Source organism: Hypanus sabinus, chromosome 18, assembly GCF_030144855.1.
Source record: "Hypanus sabinus isolate sHypSab1 chromosome 18, sHypSab1.hap1, whole genome shotgun sequence".
Taxonomy (NCBI): domain Eukaryota; kingdom Metazoa; phylum Chordata; class Chondrichthyes; order Myliobatiformes; family Dasyatidae; genus Hypanus; species Hypanus sabinus.
Window position 1 is genome coordinate 65,055,766 of NC_082723.1, and position 17,579 is coordinate 65,073,344.

The 17,579-nt window shown below is 41.6% G+C and overlaps 1 protein-coding gene across 6 annotated transcripts in view; it reads left to right on the plus strand.

Annotated features, from left to right (window-relative positions):
• LOC132407697 (M-phase phosphoprotein 9) overlaps positions 1-15,647 on the plus strand; it is a 105,647-nt gene extending 90,000 nt beyond the window's left edge. For 4 of the 6 annotated variants that reach the window (XM_059994553.1, XM_059994554.1, XM_059994555.1 and 1 more), the window contains 4 exons: positions 1,937-2,040; positions 3,185-3,426; positions 9,425-9,493; positions 15,048-15,647. In XM_059994553.1, the coding sequence (XP_059850536.1) occupies positions 1,937-2,040; positions 3,185-3,426; positions 9,425-9,493; positions 15,048-15,149 (517 nt within the window). In that variant the 3' untranslated portion in view covers positions 15,150-15,647. Of the gene's footprint in view, positions 1-1,936; positions 2,041-3,184; positions 3,427-9,424; positions 9,494-12,789 lie in introns of all 6 variants that reach the window. The other 2 variants (XR_009516560.1, XM_059994556.1) reach the window with 2 other exon arrangements.
• The last annotated feature ends 1,932 nt before the right edge of the window (positions 15,648-17,579 follow it).

Here is a 17,579-nt window from a genome sequence, read left to right on the forward strand (position 1 = left end):
AGTTACTTTATAAATGTCATAATGAACCTGGAGTTTTGTTTTCCGCCACCTGCATTCAGTTTTTCGACACATTTTTGTAGTTTAACGGGGTGTTTCTCCATGGTGCTTTTTTTCTTTTTGTTTTGGGAGGACAATTGTATCAATGACATCTGTAATTTTAGAGTTGAGATGGTCTACAAGGTCATTGACAGAGGGTGCAGAGGAGGCGGGTGTGGGAGAAAGGCCTGTGTTTATAAAACCTTGGTGTTTTCAGTGATGTACGGTTTTTTGATTACCTCTGAGCACTAGTGGATAGAAGCAGTAATTTTAAAGAAAACACAGAAATTATCAGAAAGAGCATCATCGGTTACCACAGCCAAAAGTGTTAAGATCTTTGGAAATGATGAGATCAAGGGTGTGGTCCTTGCTGTGTGTGGGCCCTTTCACATGCTGTGTCAGTCTATAGTTGCCTAGGATGCAGAACAGTTCATTAGCACTGCGGTCCTTGGGGTTATCGCCATGAATATTGAAATCATCAACAATGACTACCCAGTCAAAGTAAAGGCAAATAATAGACTGTTCAGCAAAGTCTTCAAAAAAAATTGCACAATAATTTGGTGGCCAGTATATAGTAAAAAATAAAGCACGACGGGAGGATTTCAACTGAAAAGCAAGATATTGAAAAGATGCAAATATTCCATATGATATCTGCTTACACTGATGAGAGTTATTAAACAGAACAGCTATTTCTCCCCCTAGTTTCTTTATCCTGGTCTCACTTATAAAACTGAAATTAGGAGGAGCTGATTCAGTAAGAACTGCTGCACTGTTGTTTTGGTCTAGCCTAATCTCTCTTATAAACATAAAATCAAGGCTGTGCCTGATAATTAGTTCATTAATTAGAAGTGATTTGCCAGCCAAAGACCTCAGTTTAATGTGATAAAAACGTCTGTTTAGACTTCAGCTGACATGGGACAGTTATCAAGCTTTCTAAGTTTGCAGTGTGCACTGAAGGCTCTTTGTTAGTTCTATTTCTTATCAAAGCAGGAATGTTGGAGGTCACGGGAAAAACAGAAAAACCAGCGGTTCCCACTGCACTATCGTAGCAGTGTGGAACCCGCTCGGATCCCACTCCACTATCAGAACGTATTAATGCATGTCGGCTCATCAGAGTGCAATAAAAAAATGTTAGCAGATAACATCCATGAACACATTCAGTTTGTGTGAAGACCATTTTTTTTTTAAAGAACGCCGAACATTCCCAGAACAAATTAAAGTTATCTATAAAACCGACATTCTGTGCTCTACATTGATCCTGCAGCCATTCATATAAACGGAGAAGCCTACTAAAACACCCTGAGCCTTGACCTATGGGGGCAATGGGACCAGAGATAAAAATGTCCTTACCACTGACTTTTAGGACAAGTGGTGCATGCAAGTTCTATTTCAATGTGTAAGAAGCTTGGGCAGATACATGGATGGGAGGGGTACGGAGAGCTATGGTCCTGATGCAGGTCAATGGGAGTAGGCAGTTCAGATGGTTTGGTATGCACTCGATGGGCAGCAGGGCCTGTTTCTGTGCTCTTCTTTTTCTATGACTATAACCTCTAAATGTCTTGTGAACATTTTAATTGTAGTTTTTTTTTTAATTTTAATTTTAATTTAATTTTAATTAACTCTATCACTTCCTTTGGCAACTTGTTCCTTGTACCTACTGTCTGGAAAACTTGGCCCTTAGATCTCCTTTGACTCTCTTCCCTCTCCCCTTAACCTGATGCCCTCTGGTCTTGGACCATTCCTAAGAAAAAGGTCATGCCTTTTCTGTGTCCCTCATCATTTTATACCTCCTTCGCCCAAAGGAAAACAGTCCAACGCTATCCAATCTCCCTGTGACTCAAGCCAGACAGCATTCCTGTATATCAGAATTATTATTGAACTTTGTTTGTTTTCTTTGTAGGTTTGACATCAACTTGGATGAAGACGATTTTGCGGAGTCAGTCCCCTCTTGCGGTTCAAGCCCAAGAAAAAGACTTCAGTTCTTTCCACTAGAGAATACAGAATGTAAGTTCAGTCGTAGTTTGTACAACTTAGAAACAGGCCCTTTGTACTAATCCCACACACCCCTGTGAATTCCGTATCCTTCTGATTCTGTAGCCTGTTCATATTCAAATGTTTACTGTCCTTTTACAGTCACTAAAAGATGACGTCCCAACTCTCTCATTCAAGAGCCTCACCTGATGAAGCAGGCATCTGCCATCTTTGCAGCTCCAATTATAATATGGAAACAGAACAGTACAGCATAGAAACATGCCCATCAAGTCTGTGCTGAACTATTTAAACATTGACCTGCACCCACACCATAGCCTTCATATCCCTACCTTCCATGTACTTATCCAAACTTCTAAATGTAGAAACTGAGCTTGCATGCACTGTTTGTGCTGGCAGCTTATTGTACACTCTCACCACCCTCTGAATGAAGAAGTATCCCTTCATGTTCCCCTTAAACTTTTCAACTTTCACCCTTAACTCATGACATCTAGTTCTAGTCTCACCAAGCCATAGTGGAAAAAGCCTTTTTGCATTTAGCCTATCTGTAGCCCTCATAATTTTGTAGACCTCTATCAAATTTCCCCTCGATCTTCTACTACATTCCTTATCGCTCATGTCCTCCAGACTCAGCAACATCCTTGTAAATTTTCTCTGTGCTCTTTCAACCTTTTCTGTAGGTAGGTGACCAAAACTGCCGGTAATATCGGGATTTGATTTCCTGCTGCTGTCTGGCTGTGGGGATTTTCTCTGGGTCCTCTGGTTTTCTCTCGCGTTCCAAAGACATACAGTTAGGGTTAGTAGTGGGGGGGGGGGGGCATGTTATGTTGGCTCTGGAATCAGGATAACACTTGTGGGGTAATAGGAACTCAGCAAGCCAGGCAGTATCTATGAAAATAAGTAAACTCAGTAGTCGCCACTTTCATTCTCGTCCAAATCATTATTATACTTGCAAATAACATGGGACCAAAAGACTAATCCCTGCAATACATCACTGATTTCAGGCCTCCAATCTGAAAAGCAGTCCTCCACCAACGTCTGCCTTCTCCCACTGAGCTAATTCTGCATTGAATTGGAAAATGATTGGAATTTTTTTTTGAAATAGCAATACAGAGATAATTAATTTACCATTTGACAGCATGAACCTTTCTTTTTGCAGCAAGGTATCATGTTGATAATGCTCAACGTGCGATGCCCACTGATTCTGTACTGAACGCGGTTAAGATGGGGTCTATCATCAGTCGACCAGCTTGGGAAGACAAGATAATAACTGCTCAGAAAGAGAAACAAAATGCAGCTCTACAAACTCCATATGAAACTGAGCTGACGTACAAAGCAAGGATCGAGGCTTTGGGGGAAACAGAGAAACTCTTTGATGCTCTCACACAAGAAAAGCAACAGGTATTGAAGCCCCAGCAATTCAGAATCATATTTAATAATAATGGCACATCGGTGAAATCTGTTGTCTCTGTGACTTTTTGATCGTACAACACAATACATAACAGGAAAAGAAACTGGAGTACAGCAAGTATGTACTGTATATTAAATCGATAAATTAAGTAGTGCAAAAATAGAAATAGGGAAGTAGTGTTCATGGGTTCAATGTCCATTTAGAATTCAGATGGCTGAGGGGAAGAAGCTGCTCTTGTTGAATGTGGATCTTCAGGCTTCTGTATCTTCTCCCTGATGGTACCTGAGAACAAGGCATGTCCTGAGTGATGGGGGTCCTTTATGATGGATGCCACCTTTTTGAGGCATTGCTTTTGGACACTACAGAAGCTAGTACCCATGATGGAGTCGACTATGTTTATGACTCTCTGCAGCCTAGTTCAATCCTGTGCAGTAGTTTCCCTCCCACACTGGGTGGTGATGCAGCCAGTTAGAATGGTCTCCATGGTACATCTGTAGAAATTCATGGCAATGATTGGGCATTGTCAGTCTACTGTTAGGTATTTGCAGAAAATAATTGTTTTGGTTGACTTTACAAATATTTCCTTGAAAGCCAAAATTTTCTCCAAGGTTCCATAAAATACAGCTGGTGCAAACAGCAACAGCTGAGCTGCAATATTTCAGTAGGAATGGAATATGAAGTGAGGTTGTTTTATTGTGTAGGAATTGCAAGGCTTCTGTAGTGTGTATTGGACTAATATTTGGGTTTTATTCTACTCCAGTCAAAATGCTAATTGGCAAAAAGACTGATATTGAAATAAAAACTCCAAAGTTGATCTGTGAAAGGGATGTTGAGTGCCATGATTTTGAGTTGTTTAGCAGGTTAATATTAGATGGTGTGATAAAAATGCTCCAGGGCATTTTGAATAACATGGATTTGTAGTGCTCACTGCCCTAGTATGGTTTCTTTAAATTCTAACGTAAAGTTCAAAGTACATGTATGTCACCATATACAGCACTGAGACTCATTTGATTCATCTGTTGCTGACCTAGAGAACCCATCTATACTAATCTATTTTTATAGCTGTTTGTTTGTAGCCTTGGCTAATCGTGTGTTTTGATACTTGTCTGTTGTGAGAGATTCTTCAGCCACCACACCCTCAAGCAGTGAGTTGCAGATTCCAACAACTTAAGAGTCGTGGAATAAGTACAGCACAGATGCAGGCCTGTTGGCCCATATGCTCTGAACTATTTAAACTGTCTACTTCCTTCAACTTGCACTGGGACCACAGCCTTCCATAACCCAACCATCCATGTAGTACTACCGTGTTAGCTGTTTCCCAGGCCAGGGAGTATTTTGAAACTGGTGGTCAATGAAAAGAAAGTCTAACCTTTCCCCTTGACATTCAGTGGCATTGCTATTGTTGAGTACCCCACCATCAGTACCCTGGCGTTAACTGTTGATCAGAAATGGACCAGACACACAAATATGTAAACAAGCAGGTCAGAGTCTGGAGAGTGTGCTGGGCCGAGCGATGCTTCCTGAAGCCTCAAGGACTTCCCACCACCTTACGTCCAAGACATCATGCAAGACAGATAACTCTGCTTGATTGGCACCCCATCTACTACACTTAAACACATTGATTTCCTCCACATTGTGGCTGCAGTGTGTATTATTTACACAATGAATATAGCTTGCTAATGATAACCACACAAACCTTGAACCTCTACCACTAAGGACAAGGACAATGTCTTCATGCAGACTGACTTCTGATTTGCATGACCAATGGACTTGTGTCAGCTGTCTCCAGGCCTGAATTCTGGAACCCTCTTCCTGACAGCATGTGGGAGTACCTCTTCCAGAAGATGTGCAGCAGATCACCATCACCTTCTCCGGGACAATATGGGATGTGTAATAAAAACTAGCCTTATCAGTTACATACAAATCACAAAAATGTATTGGTATTAAAGAATGGATATATTGACAAGGGCAGATGAAAAATAGGGTGGTGAGGTGGAGATGTTTCTATACCAAAGGAGGTGTACGGTACTCCTTCCCTCTACAGGTCACCCTTGGGCACCTGCTTCGTCCTCCAATCAGGGTCATGTGAAGCCCTGGGAGCAGATGGTGGATGATCGTATGAGCAGCTGGTGCATATCACAAGTTCTGGTTATGTGACCACTGATGCCACGCAGGCAATCTCTAAAGACTGTTGATAATGGCTGGGATTACCTGTCTTGAAAAGACACTGTCCAGAAGAAGGTGATGGCAAACCACTTATGTAGAAAAATTTGCCAAGAACAATCATGGTCATGGAAAGACCATGATCACCTATGTCATACGACACAGCACCCAATGAATGAATGAGATGAAAAATGGTGGGAGGGGACTCTGTTGGTGAGGAGATGACCATCTTATAGTTCAAAAAGTTCAGAGTGAATTTATTGTTAAAGTATGTACAGTCGGCTCTCCTTATCCACGGGGGATTGGTTCTGAGGACCCCCACTGCGGATACCAAAAAACGCAGATGCTCAAGTCCTTTATTTAACCTGGCTCAGTGCGGTGGTCTTTAGGATCCAGTGGAACCCCGGACTTTATTTAACATGCTCAGTGCGGTGGACATTAGGACCTGGCAGTGCAGCTCTGAATCCGTGGTGTTTCTGTTCATGAGAATAATCAGGATCGCAATTGAAAATAAGGTGGAAGTCATAAAGCGATCGGAAAGAGGTGAAATGCCTTTGTAATTGGAAAAGCGTTGGGCTACAGTCGGTCAACAATCGGAACAATTTTAATGGAGCATGTGAAAGGCCCTGCCCTGATGAAAGCTACAATTATTACTAAGCAACACAGTGGTTTAATTATTGCAATAGATATGTTTCTTAAGTGTTTTATGTGCATAGAAAGGTAAAATATGTACTATATACTAAGAAAAACGTTTGACTAACTGACGCTAAATAATACCGGATGTACTTGTTCCGACTTCAAATCCAACTTAAAGACGGACTCAGGAATGGAACTCATTCATAACCCAGGGACTGCCTGTACTTCTAAGTAATTTCTAGATTACTTATAATACCTAATACAATGTAAGTGCTATGTAAATAGTTGTTATACTGTATTGCTTAGGGAATAATGACAAGAAAAATTAGTTTGTACATGCTCAAACGACAAGTGTTGGAGAGAGAACTTCTGGGTTTTCCCGATCCGCGGTTGGTTGAATCCATGCATGCGGAATCCGTGGACAAGGAGGGCTGACTGTATGTGTCACCATATGCAACTCTTGAGATTCATTTTCTAGCGGGTATACAGGTAGTCCCCGAGTTATGAACGTCCGACTTAACAGACAACTCGTACTCACGAACCGAGAAAGGAGAGCGCCGTCCGCCATTTTAAGTCAGATTGCGGCGCCGTCTGCCATTTTGTCGGATCACGATGCTGTCAGCCTTTTTAATCGTTGCCGTTGACACTGTGTTGAGTGTTTAACTTTGTATTTGGCTTAAATCTTAGCAAGATTCATCCTGATCCTGACCGCCCCCCCCCCCGCCCTGTTCTGGTTGGCTGGTGGCGCAGTGAGATCAGCGCCGGGCTGGAGAACAGAGGTTTCCGAGTTTGATTTAGTGACAGACTGCTCCCATGCAGGGTTGATGTCGATCCAGTGACTCTCATACCATCCGTGCCGGGTTGATGTCGAGCTCGCAACTTGACCTCGTAAAAAAAAAAACTGCCACCTCCAGATTAAATTCCTACGTGGAATATTGTGGAGAATCAAATACCCAAACTCAGCACAGCCCTCTCTTGTCCCATTTAGCCTGTCAGTGCGGTGGATTTTCGGACCTGGTGATTTCAGTGCAGTGGTCCTTAGGACCCAACGGACCTTGGGAGCCGGCACAGCTTGGGACCCGCCACCTGCAGTGCTTCTGTTCCATTGATGGGAAGCAATTGCGATTGAAAATAAAATGGAAATAATAAAGCGTTTGGAAAGAGGTGAAATGCCATTGGTCTTTGGAAAAGCGTTAGGCTACAGTCGGTCAACGATCGGAACAATGTTAAAGGATAAAGTGACAATAATGGAGCATGTGAAAGGCCCTGCCCCAATGAAAGCTACAATTATTATTAAGCAACACAGTGGTTTAATTATCGAAATACATATGTTTCTTAAGTGTTTTATATACATAGAAAGGTAAAATGTATACTATATACTAAGACAAACGTTTGACTAATTGACACTAAATAATATCAGATGTACTTGTTCCGACTTATGTACAAATTTGACTTAAGGACGGACTCAGGAATTGAACTCGTATGTAACCCGGGGACTGCCTGTTCTCAATAAATCTATAATACAATAATAACCATAATAGAGTCAATGAAAGACCACAACAACTTGGGTGTTCAACCAGTGTACAAAAGATGACAAACTGTGCAAATGCAAAAAGAGAGAAATAATAATAAATTATTTTTAAGAGCATGAGTCATAGTCATAAAAAGTATAGCACAGAAGCAAGCCCATCAGCCTATCTAGTTCATGCAGAATCATTTAAACTGCCTACACCCAATCACCTGCCTTGTTCTTGAAAGTGAGTCCATTGGTTGTGGGAACATTTCAATGACAGAGTAAGTGAAGTTAAACCACTTTCTGCTGTGGTTACTTACTGCAATATTTTGCAATTGCGTCAGCAGATAGGAGCAGCAATAATATATTTACATAAAAAAAAAGTGGAAATCAAGCTGTCTTAAGAGCAAGTGATCACTAAACCTGTGGAACTACCTGTGAACAGATTCAAATTCTTTCAGACACTTTATTCTGAAAGTTATGTGATTTTTTTTTTACACAGCATAATTATACAAGGGTGAATTATCAGAGTGATAGTGATACAAAGTGCAGGAGATAAGTTCTGCCTTGGCTTCTGTACTTTGTCATTTCTAAAAGGTTTCCCAAGTTTGAGCAATACGTTTGAAACAGATTCAAAGTACATTTAATATCAGAGTATATATCCAGAATTACAACATGAAATTCATCCTCTTCACAGACATCCACGAAACAAAGAAACCCCCATAGAATAATAAAAACAGGGAAGCCCCACCCCTCCCCTTTCCATTGACACAAGCAGCAGCAAAAAGCATCGACCCCCACCCCATTCACCTGCACCCATGCCAGCAGAAGCAAACCCCCCCCCCATGATACAGACAACAGCAGAAGCACCAAAGAGTCCATCAAACTACAGTCCACAAACCAACACTTCGGTATCTCAGACAGGCTGTCTCTCTCCGGTGAGGGAGAGAAGGGTTGTTCCTGCAACAACGAGAAGAGAGACCAGCAACTGGCTGTTCTGATGTTACATTCTTCTGTGTCGCTTCTCCAAGCACGCTCTCCCCTCCCCTCCCAAGGACTGATAGGCTCTCACTCTCCATCGAGAGCAAAAGAGGGATTGCTCGAGCACAGGGGCCTTCCTTTGACAACAGCTGGCGATTAGCAAGCACACCGCCTACTGTCTCAGTGTCAATGTTTCCCACAACACTTCAGTCGGCAAAATCGGTGAGAAACCGGGTCACCCACAGGGCTGCTCCCCAACTTCTGACCTCCCAGCCCCAAGGGCACGTCTTCCAGGCTGTTCTTGGAGATAGTGAAGTGCTTGGCCACACAGTCAGTCCGAAAACCCACCGCTTGCGAAGCACCATAGCTTGAACTGTAGATCATGGTTCTGTCAGAACCACAACCACCTTGAAAAGAAAAGAAAGACCAAAGAGAAGAGTAATAAAACTGTTTTGTGAGCAAGCTGGAAGAAGTCACCTGGGTCTGCTGGCGCCATCTTTCCTCGCTCCTCCTCCTATATGTAATACATGTCTGAGGTAGCTCAGTTGATTTAAGGGTGAGTGACCAGAACAAATCTATTTTAATGAGAAGGCAGCAGATTGTGCTATGAAAATATGATGACAAAGGATTTTGGCATCTCTGGCACGGTTTTCATTAATGTTGAACATGATTTAGGATCTAATTTTCCATTGCAGATTGAAGCTGCATTAAGTCGCATACCTGGTTCTACAGGCAGAATGACTTTACAAGCAAGATTGGAAAAGGTATCATGTAATTTACTTTATAGAATGCATAGTAATGTAACTCAGCTGCTGTTTGAAACTGTTTATTTCTGTGTTCCTACTGGAAAGATAAGCAGATATTAGAGTCATATGCAGTGCCATAATAGGCACTTCGACCCAACCTGAAATGTCTCATTCAAGCTAGTCCCATTTGGCCCACATCCCCCTAAATCTTTGCTATCCATCTACCTCTCCAAATGTCTTTAATTGTTGTTAGCTTACCTCATGTCAACTGCTTTCTCTGGCAGCCCGTTCCATACACTGACCATTTTCTGTGTGGAAAAAAATGTCTTTAATTGCTGTTAACATATCTTGCATCAACCTCTTCCTCTGGCTGCTTATTCCATACACTGACCCTCAAGTTCCTACTAAATCTTTTTTTCCTCTCACCTTAAACCTACGCCCTCTAGTTTTTGTTTTAAATTCCCTTTCCCCAGGACGAAAATACTATTTATGCCCTTACTGATTTTATACACTTCTATAAGGTCACCCTGCAGTTTCCTGCTCTCTCTGAAACTCAGGCCCTTAAGTCCTGGCATGTTCTCAAATTGGCACTCTTTCAGATGAATGACGTCTTTCCTATAGCAGGGTAACCAAAACAGTACACAATACTCTAGAGGCAGCCTCACCGAAGTTTTGTACAACTGCAACATGAGGTCCCAACTCTGATACTCAGTGCTCTGACAAATGAAAGGCAGTGTGCTCAAAGCCACCTCCACAACCCTATCCACCTTTGATGTCATTTGCAGGGAAGCATATAATTTTAAAAACTCCTAGATTCTATTGCTTTATGACATCCTGATTTGCCATTCCATGACCCACTTCCCCTGCTGATCAAAATCCCCTTGTTTAGATCACCTTCAATGTACAATATCACCTTTTTAAATGTTATTTGCATACTTACCAATCATGCTTTGTACATTCTGAAATTACCCTGCACAATTTCGACCAGTTTAGCATTGTTAGTTGTGTAAACTGATAACACTTTAACAACGTAAGTTAGGTTAAATGGTGCAAATCTGTGTTTCTAGAGAGTACCAGATTTGAGATTCAGGTCCCTTTGGAGATCCAGTCTTGGGAAATGTGATTTATTTTAATGATACCTACCAGATTGACAATGCAGGACTCTGCAGAGATCCACTCTGGTGAAATGTATTAACAATTCCAATATTTTCAATCACTTAATAAATTCTAGTGTTTATTTTCCCATTTATCTGTCCAATTCATAATCATAGAGTCATAGAAAAGTACAGCACAGAAACAGGCCCTTCAGCCCATCTATTCTGTGCCAAGCCATTTAAGCTGCCTTCTCTCATCAACCTGCTCTGGGACCATAGCCCTTCGATCCCCTCCCATCCATGTGCTTATCCAAAATTCTTTGAAACATTGAAATTAAGCTTGTATTCACCACTTTTGCTGGCTGCTCATTCCACGCTCTCACCACCCTCTGAGTGAAGAAGTTCCCCCTCATGTTTCCCTTAAACTTTTCACCTTTCACACCTAACCCATGGCCTTTAGTTGTCCTGCCCAACCTCCGTGGAAGAAGCCTGCTTTGCGTTTACCTTATCTACCCCTCATAATGTTGTATACCGCTATCAAATCTCCCTTCATTCCTCTATGTTCCAAGGGATTAAGTCTAACTTATTCAATCTTTCCTTGTAACTCCAGTCCCAGCAACATCCTTGTTTATTTTCTGTACTCTTTCAACCTTATTTACATCTTTCCTGTAGGTTGGTGACCAAACTGCACCAATACTCCAAATAATGCCTCACCAACATCTTAATACAACCTCAACATAACATCCCATCTCCTATACTCAATACTTTGCTTTATGAAGGCTCATGTGCCAAAAGCTTTCTTTACGAACCTATGTACTTGTGCCACCACTGTTAATAAATTATGGACCTGTATTCCCAGATCCCTTTGGTCAGCCACACTCCTCGCCCAGCTGTTCACTGTGTAAGACCTATTCTTATTTGTCTTACCAAAGTGCAACACCTTGCACTTGTCTGTATTACATTCCATCTGTTAATCTTCAGCCCATTTTTCCAACTGATCCAGATCCCGCTGCAAGCTCTGAAAGACTTCCTCTCTGTCTACTACACCCCCAAACTTGGTGACATCTGCAAAGCTTTTAGGCTTTTATTTATTCAGGAATCTCGATAATAGCCCAGATAAATAATCCGAACAGCATCTTATCTCTTTCTTTTCTTATTGTCTCCCTTAATTCTTGTTTGTAAGTATTTACAGTATTTCCAAACATCTTTTCTTATTTTTGCCATCTTAATTTGGAGTATTCTGTGCAGTTTTGGTCATCAACCTACAGGAAAGATGTAAATAAGGTTGAAAAAGTACAGAGAAAATTTACAAGGATGTTGCCGGGTCTGGAGGACCTGAATTATGGGGAAAGATTGAATAGGTTAGGACTTTATTCCTTAGAATGTAGAAGATTGAGAGGGGATTTGATAGAGGTCTTCAAAATTATGAGGGTTGTAGATAGCGTAAATTCAAGCAGGCTTTCCCACTCAGTTTGGGTGAGACTAGAACTAGAAGTAATGGGTTAAGGGTGAAAGGTGAAAAGTTTAAGGGGAACACGAGGGGAGACTTTTCACTCCGAGGAAGGTGAGAGTGTAGAACCAGTTGCCAGCGCAAGTGGTGCATGAGAGCTTGACTTGAACATTTAAGAGAAATTTGGATGGGTACATGGATGAGAGGGATATGGTCCCGGTGCAGATCAATAGCAGTCAGCAGTTTAAATGGTTTGGCCATTGGCTAGATGGCCTGAAGGGCCTGTTTCTGTGCTGCATTTTTATATCCCTCCAGGACTCTCATTCAATGACTATAGTTCAGATTCAAACTAGTTTATTGTCTTGAATGCCTGGGTGCAGTAAAACTCCTTGTTCGTGTAAAGCATAGGGTAAACAGTGTATCTGGTCATAATAAATACAGCATGGAACATAATGAGTGCAAAGTACAGCCATGCGAAAAGAAACGCTGTAGTGACAACAAGGTAAGCAGTAGAATTAAGTGTTTGAGAACATGGAAAATAACACTGAAGTCCTCAGAGTGAGATTGCCGTACCAGAGGGAAAGGAGGGACTGCTGCACAGCAGCATGGCTCACAATCCCCCCCCCCCCCCCCCCACACCCCCTGCCACATTCTGGACACAGCACTTCAGGCCTTAGTCTTCTGTTTCTACTGCATGGACTAGACAGAGGTGTTGGGTAACGGCAATGGCCGAGGCATTTGCTTCATGATTGACTCTCTGTGGCACTCAGGAGTAGCGGTTCTCCCTGCCTGGAACATCCATTTTATCTGCCGAGGGAGATTTCCGCCATCGTCATGTTAGCAGTGTCCATCGTAGCAGAACTGCTTTGAGTCAGTGAATTGGACCACATGGAAGAATTCACTTTTGGATATGAATGAATATGTCACAGTTGTCACCGAATTCGTCAAAACCTGTGTGGATAAGTGTGAGTCTTTGAGAACATGCCAAGATTACCCAGAGCAAAAGCGTGGATGAACAGTGAGAGTCACAGTCTTGCTGAGTGCTAGATATGTGGTCTTCAAGGCTCCACAGGAAGTCCAGGTATGACTAATGGAAGGCTATTTTAAGTACAAAAATTAATTCTGATTGAAGTTGGGGTCAGAGTCAGGTGCACATCAGCTCTGGCAAGTTTTGCAGGGTATCACTTCCTTCAAGGTGAAACCTAACGTGATAAATTACTGTGATGCTCCACTCCCAGATGAGCTCAATGCCTCTTACACACACTTTGAAAGGGAGATTCCCTGTAGCATCGGTGACCCTGTGATACCTGTATCAGAGGTCAATATCAGAAATTTCCTTCAAGAGGGTGAACCCTCACAAGGTGTCAGCCCCAGTGGTGTAACTGGCAGGCACTGAAAATCTGTGCCAACCAACAACCAGGAGTGTTCGAGACCTTCTGTCCCTCCTGACTGCAGGTGAAGGTTTCCACCTGCTTCAAAAGTGCATCAATCATACTGGTGTCCAGGAAGAGGAGGGTGAGCTACCTCAGTGACAATGGCCCAGTGGCACTCGTATCTACTGTGATGAAGCACTTTGAGAAGTTGGTCATGGCTGGAATTAATTGCTGCCTTAGCAAGGACCTGACAATAGGTATACAGTGGCTGTCCACTCGGCCTTAGACCACCTGGACAATAGCAATACCAACATCAGGCTGCTGTTTATTGATTATAGCTCAGTGTTCAACACAATTATTCTCTCAGCTCTAAACAAGAAGCTTCAAAACCTGGGCTTCTCTACCTCCCTCTGCACCTGGATCCTTAACTGTAGTCAGTGTGATCAGAAATCACACTGTGATCACACAGTGATCACACTGTAGTCAGTGTGATCAGAAATGACATCTTCTCGCTGACAGTCAACACTGGTGCAACTCGAGGATGTGTGCTTAGCCCACTGCTCTATTCTCTGCACCCATGATTGGGGGCTAGGCCCAAGTCAACGACATCTGTAAGTTCACCGATGACATAACTGTTAGTAGAATCTCATGGTAATGAGGAGGCAGAGCTCCAATATTATATTCTGCCTTCTCTTTTCTTTTACTTCCTTGGTGCACACAAACAAAATCTTCCACTGTACTCAGTGGAAAAGACAAATAATAAACCATTAACAGTACCAGAAATTGGGTGGGGGTGGGGTTTATGCAAAGATTGCAGGGGAATGAGAATTTTGTTTTCACCCAGTACTGAGGTAATGTTCATGGGTTCAACGTCCATTCAGAAATCAGACGGCAGAAAGGACGAAGCTGTTCCTAATTCATTGAGTGTGTGCCTTCAGGTTTCTGTACCACCTCCTCAATGATAGTAATGAGAAGAGGCCGTGTCCTGAGTGGTGGGGGTCCTTAATGATGGATGCTGCCTTTTTGAAGCACAGCTTCTTGGAAGTGTCTTGGATACTACAGAGGCTAGCATCTATGATAGAGCTGACTAAATTTGCAACTCTGCAGCTTACTTCAATCCTGTGCAGTAGCACCCCACTCCCCACCATACCAGGCAGTGATGCAGCCAGTTAAAATGCTCTCCATGGTACATCTGTAGAAATTTGCAAGTGTTTTAGGTGACATATTAAATCTCCTCAAACTTCTAATGAAATATACCCAGTGTGTTGCCTTCTTTGTAGCTGCATCGATATGTAGGGAATTTGAAATTGTTAACTCTCTCCACTTCTGATCCTACTGAGGATTGGTGTGTGTTCCCTTGTCTAACTCCTTTCAGAAGTCCACAATCAACTCTTCGGTCTTATTGACATGCAGTTTCCAGTTATGTAAATATTCTTGGGCAAAGATGCAAAACCTCAGTCTAAAACTGAAGGGACATTGTTCACAAAATTATTATTTTCTGGGACATGTTATTTGGCTGAGGTAACTTGGACAGTCTAAATCTGCACGATCCCAGTTTTCCGTCCCAGCATGGGTGAGTTCATCATTTCAGAGCATTTATTTAAACTTTACATTGTTCACTAGGTACTCATGACTTTGAATGTTTTTTTTTGCAGGAAGCTTTAGAAGATCGATTGGAAAAGATCAATCGTGATCTCGGATCAGTGCGGATGACACTGAAGCGGTTTCACATTTTACGAACCTCTGCAAATTTGTGAACTGTTTTCCAATTTTTATTTGACCAGATGTTTACTTGCACTACAGTTACATTGTTATGCACTGTTATCACTAACAGAAGGCGGGTTTATTTTTGATCATCTTGTAACTAAATGATGGCCTTACAATGCACATCCTTGTATTAGGGGTCACACAGTTGTGTATATACAGAAGAAAACATTCTGTGCCTTTTTAGAGAAATGCAGTCCATATCTCAATTAGTTTTGTTATTAAAGGTTGGAACCAAAACCCATAAAGGATATATTTTGGTAATGGTCAGAACGTGTATTATATACATACTTTTGTAAATGATTTAGAACATCTGGAAGTGAATATTATTTGTTTAAAATTTAGATTAAGATGGAAAGTGTCTGTCAGAAATTATTTTGCAGATGATATCTGTCAGAAATTTTAATATTTTATATTTGAAGTTGAAATACATTTATGAGCTAATTTTTTAAAGAAACATCATTAAAATACAGTATTGAATAAATTAATGGACCATATTTGTTTGGTTGTAACACAATTCATTGAAGACATCTTTGAAAGTAGTTGTTCCTCTCAGCACCTTGTGCGCAATGGACAGCAACCTTGCTGTTTCTTTGGTTTTTCTCTTTTTTTTTAACAAGTTTGAGTGCTAGCTTGTTGCTCAACCCAGCATGGATGGAAAGCCTACAAGGAGCTGACTTTCCCAGATACACCTTTGAATGGCAAAGCCTTTATTTACTTTGATTTTGGTTGCGGCAATAAATTTTATAGATTCCATTCCAGTAAATTTAACAATCTACAGCTTGTTTAGTGCTGAGTTCCTTTAACATGGTTTGATGATTATATTCTAATTTGGCCAAAGCAATTTACAAAATTTAGACTAACTTGCTCTGTGATTTGAGCTGCTTATTAAAAGTCTGTGCTGACTAATCTCTTTGATTTAGAAGGAATATATCTGGTAAAGATTCTGGGATTGAAATACTTGTCATTTGAGCAGTGTTTGATGGCTCTGGGCCTCTACTCACTGGAATTCAGAAGAATGAGGGGTGACCTCATTGAAACCTATCAAATATTGAAAGGGCTTGATAGAGCGGATGTGGAGAGGATATTTCCTATGGTAGAGGAGTCTAAGGCTAGAGGACAGAATAGAGAGGCATCCTTTTAGAATGAGGAGGAATTCCTTTAGCTAAACAGTGGTGAATCTGTGGAATTTGTTGCCACTGGTGTCTGCAGAGGCCAAGTCATTGGATGTACTTAAGACAGGGGTTGAAAGATTATTGATTAGTCAGGGCATGAAGGGATATGGGGAGAAGGAAGGAGACTGGGGCTGAGTCAGAAAATGGATCAGCCATGACAAAATTGCGGAGCAGACTCGATGGGTCAAATGGCCTAATTCTACTCCTGTATTTTATGATCTTTTGGTCTAATGAAGGACAACACTTGGCTAAATTCTGGCCCAACAAAATTTGTGGATTTAGCAATTGATGGGTGAAATTAAACATGGAAAATGATAGAAATGACAGCTCAAACAGTACCTTGTTGAGAAATGGATTTATAATATTTTAGGGTGACCTTTCATCTGAACTAATAAACTAGAAGCAAAACTATTTTTAGGTCACAGAGAAACATGTGATTGAAAGAGAGGTATGTTACAGGGTGGAGACTGAGACAAGGTGGTGCCAGCTGAAAGCAGATATTATAGGCTGAAGAATAACAAAGTATGGCTGAGAGTGGTCTAAAACTGAGCAAATTAAATCTGAATTTATCAAACAAGAAATAAACTGGATGCTGGAAAAGTTACGTGCAAAGTCTGAAACGGATGATGATTTGAAATTATTGTGTCTAGAAGGATTCAATGTGCTGATTGGGAAGGCCAAGTGTTGCTTCTCAACCTCAAGTTAGATGAGTACAGAATGCCAAGGCTGGTGAGTCAGGGCCACCCCTGCAAAATGAAGGCCATTAATCAATCTGTGTCTCATGTTAATGAATAAGATACTGCTTCATTTGGAAATGATGTTTGAATACAGGAGGTAAAAGGCAGATACTTTGATATTTTACCATCTCTTTCAAAGGTCATTGACCTGAAACATTTACTGTTTGGAAGAGAATCCAAGATTTTGGCAGGGTGTTTTCAGGCTGATTGAGCCATCTGGCACTTTGTGGTCTTCGAGGAGGTTCCATGAGGTTTCAAGTGAAGTGTGCAGACTTGAGTCCAAGAAGCCTGGAGACCAGGTGTGAGCCTGTGATTGACTCCATTTCTCACCGATTAAAATATCGAGGAAGATTGAAATCATTGAGGTGAGAGCAGAAGGCGAGTGAGGGTTCAGTGCTGTCTACCAGCCTTTTGCTCACTGTTGCTGGAGGAAACTCTGTGTGTGATTGTCTCTCTCCCCCTCCCCTCTCCCATCCACTCAGTGCTGACTGAGGATTAGAGACAATAGGTG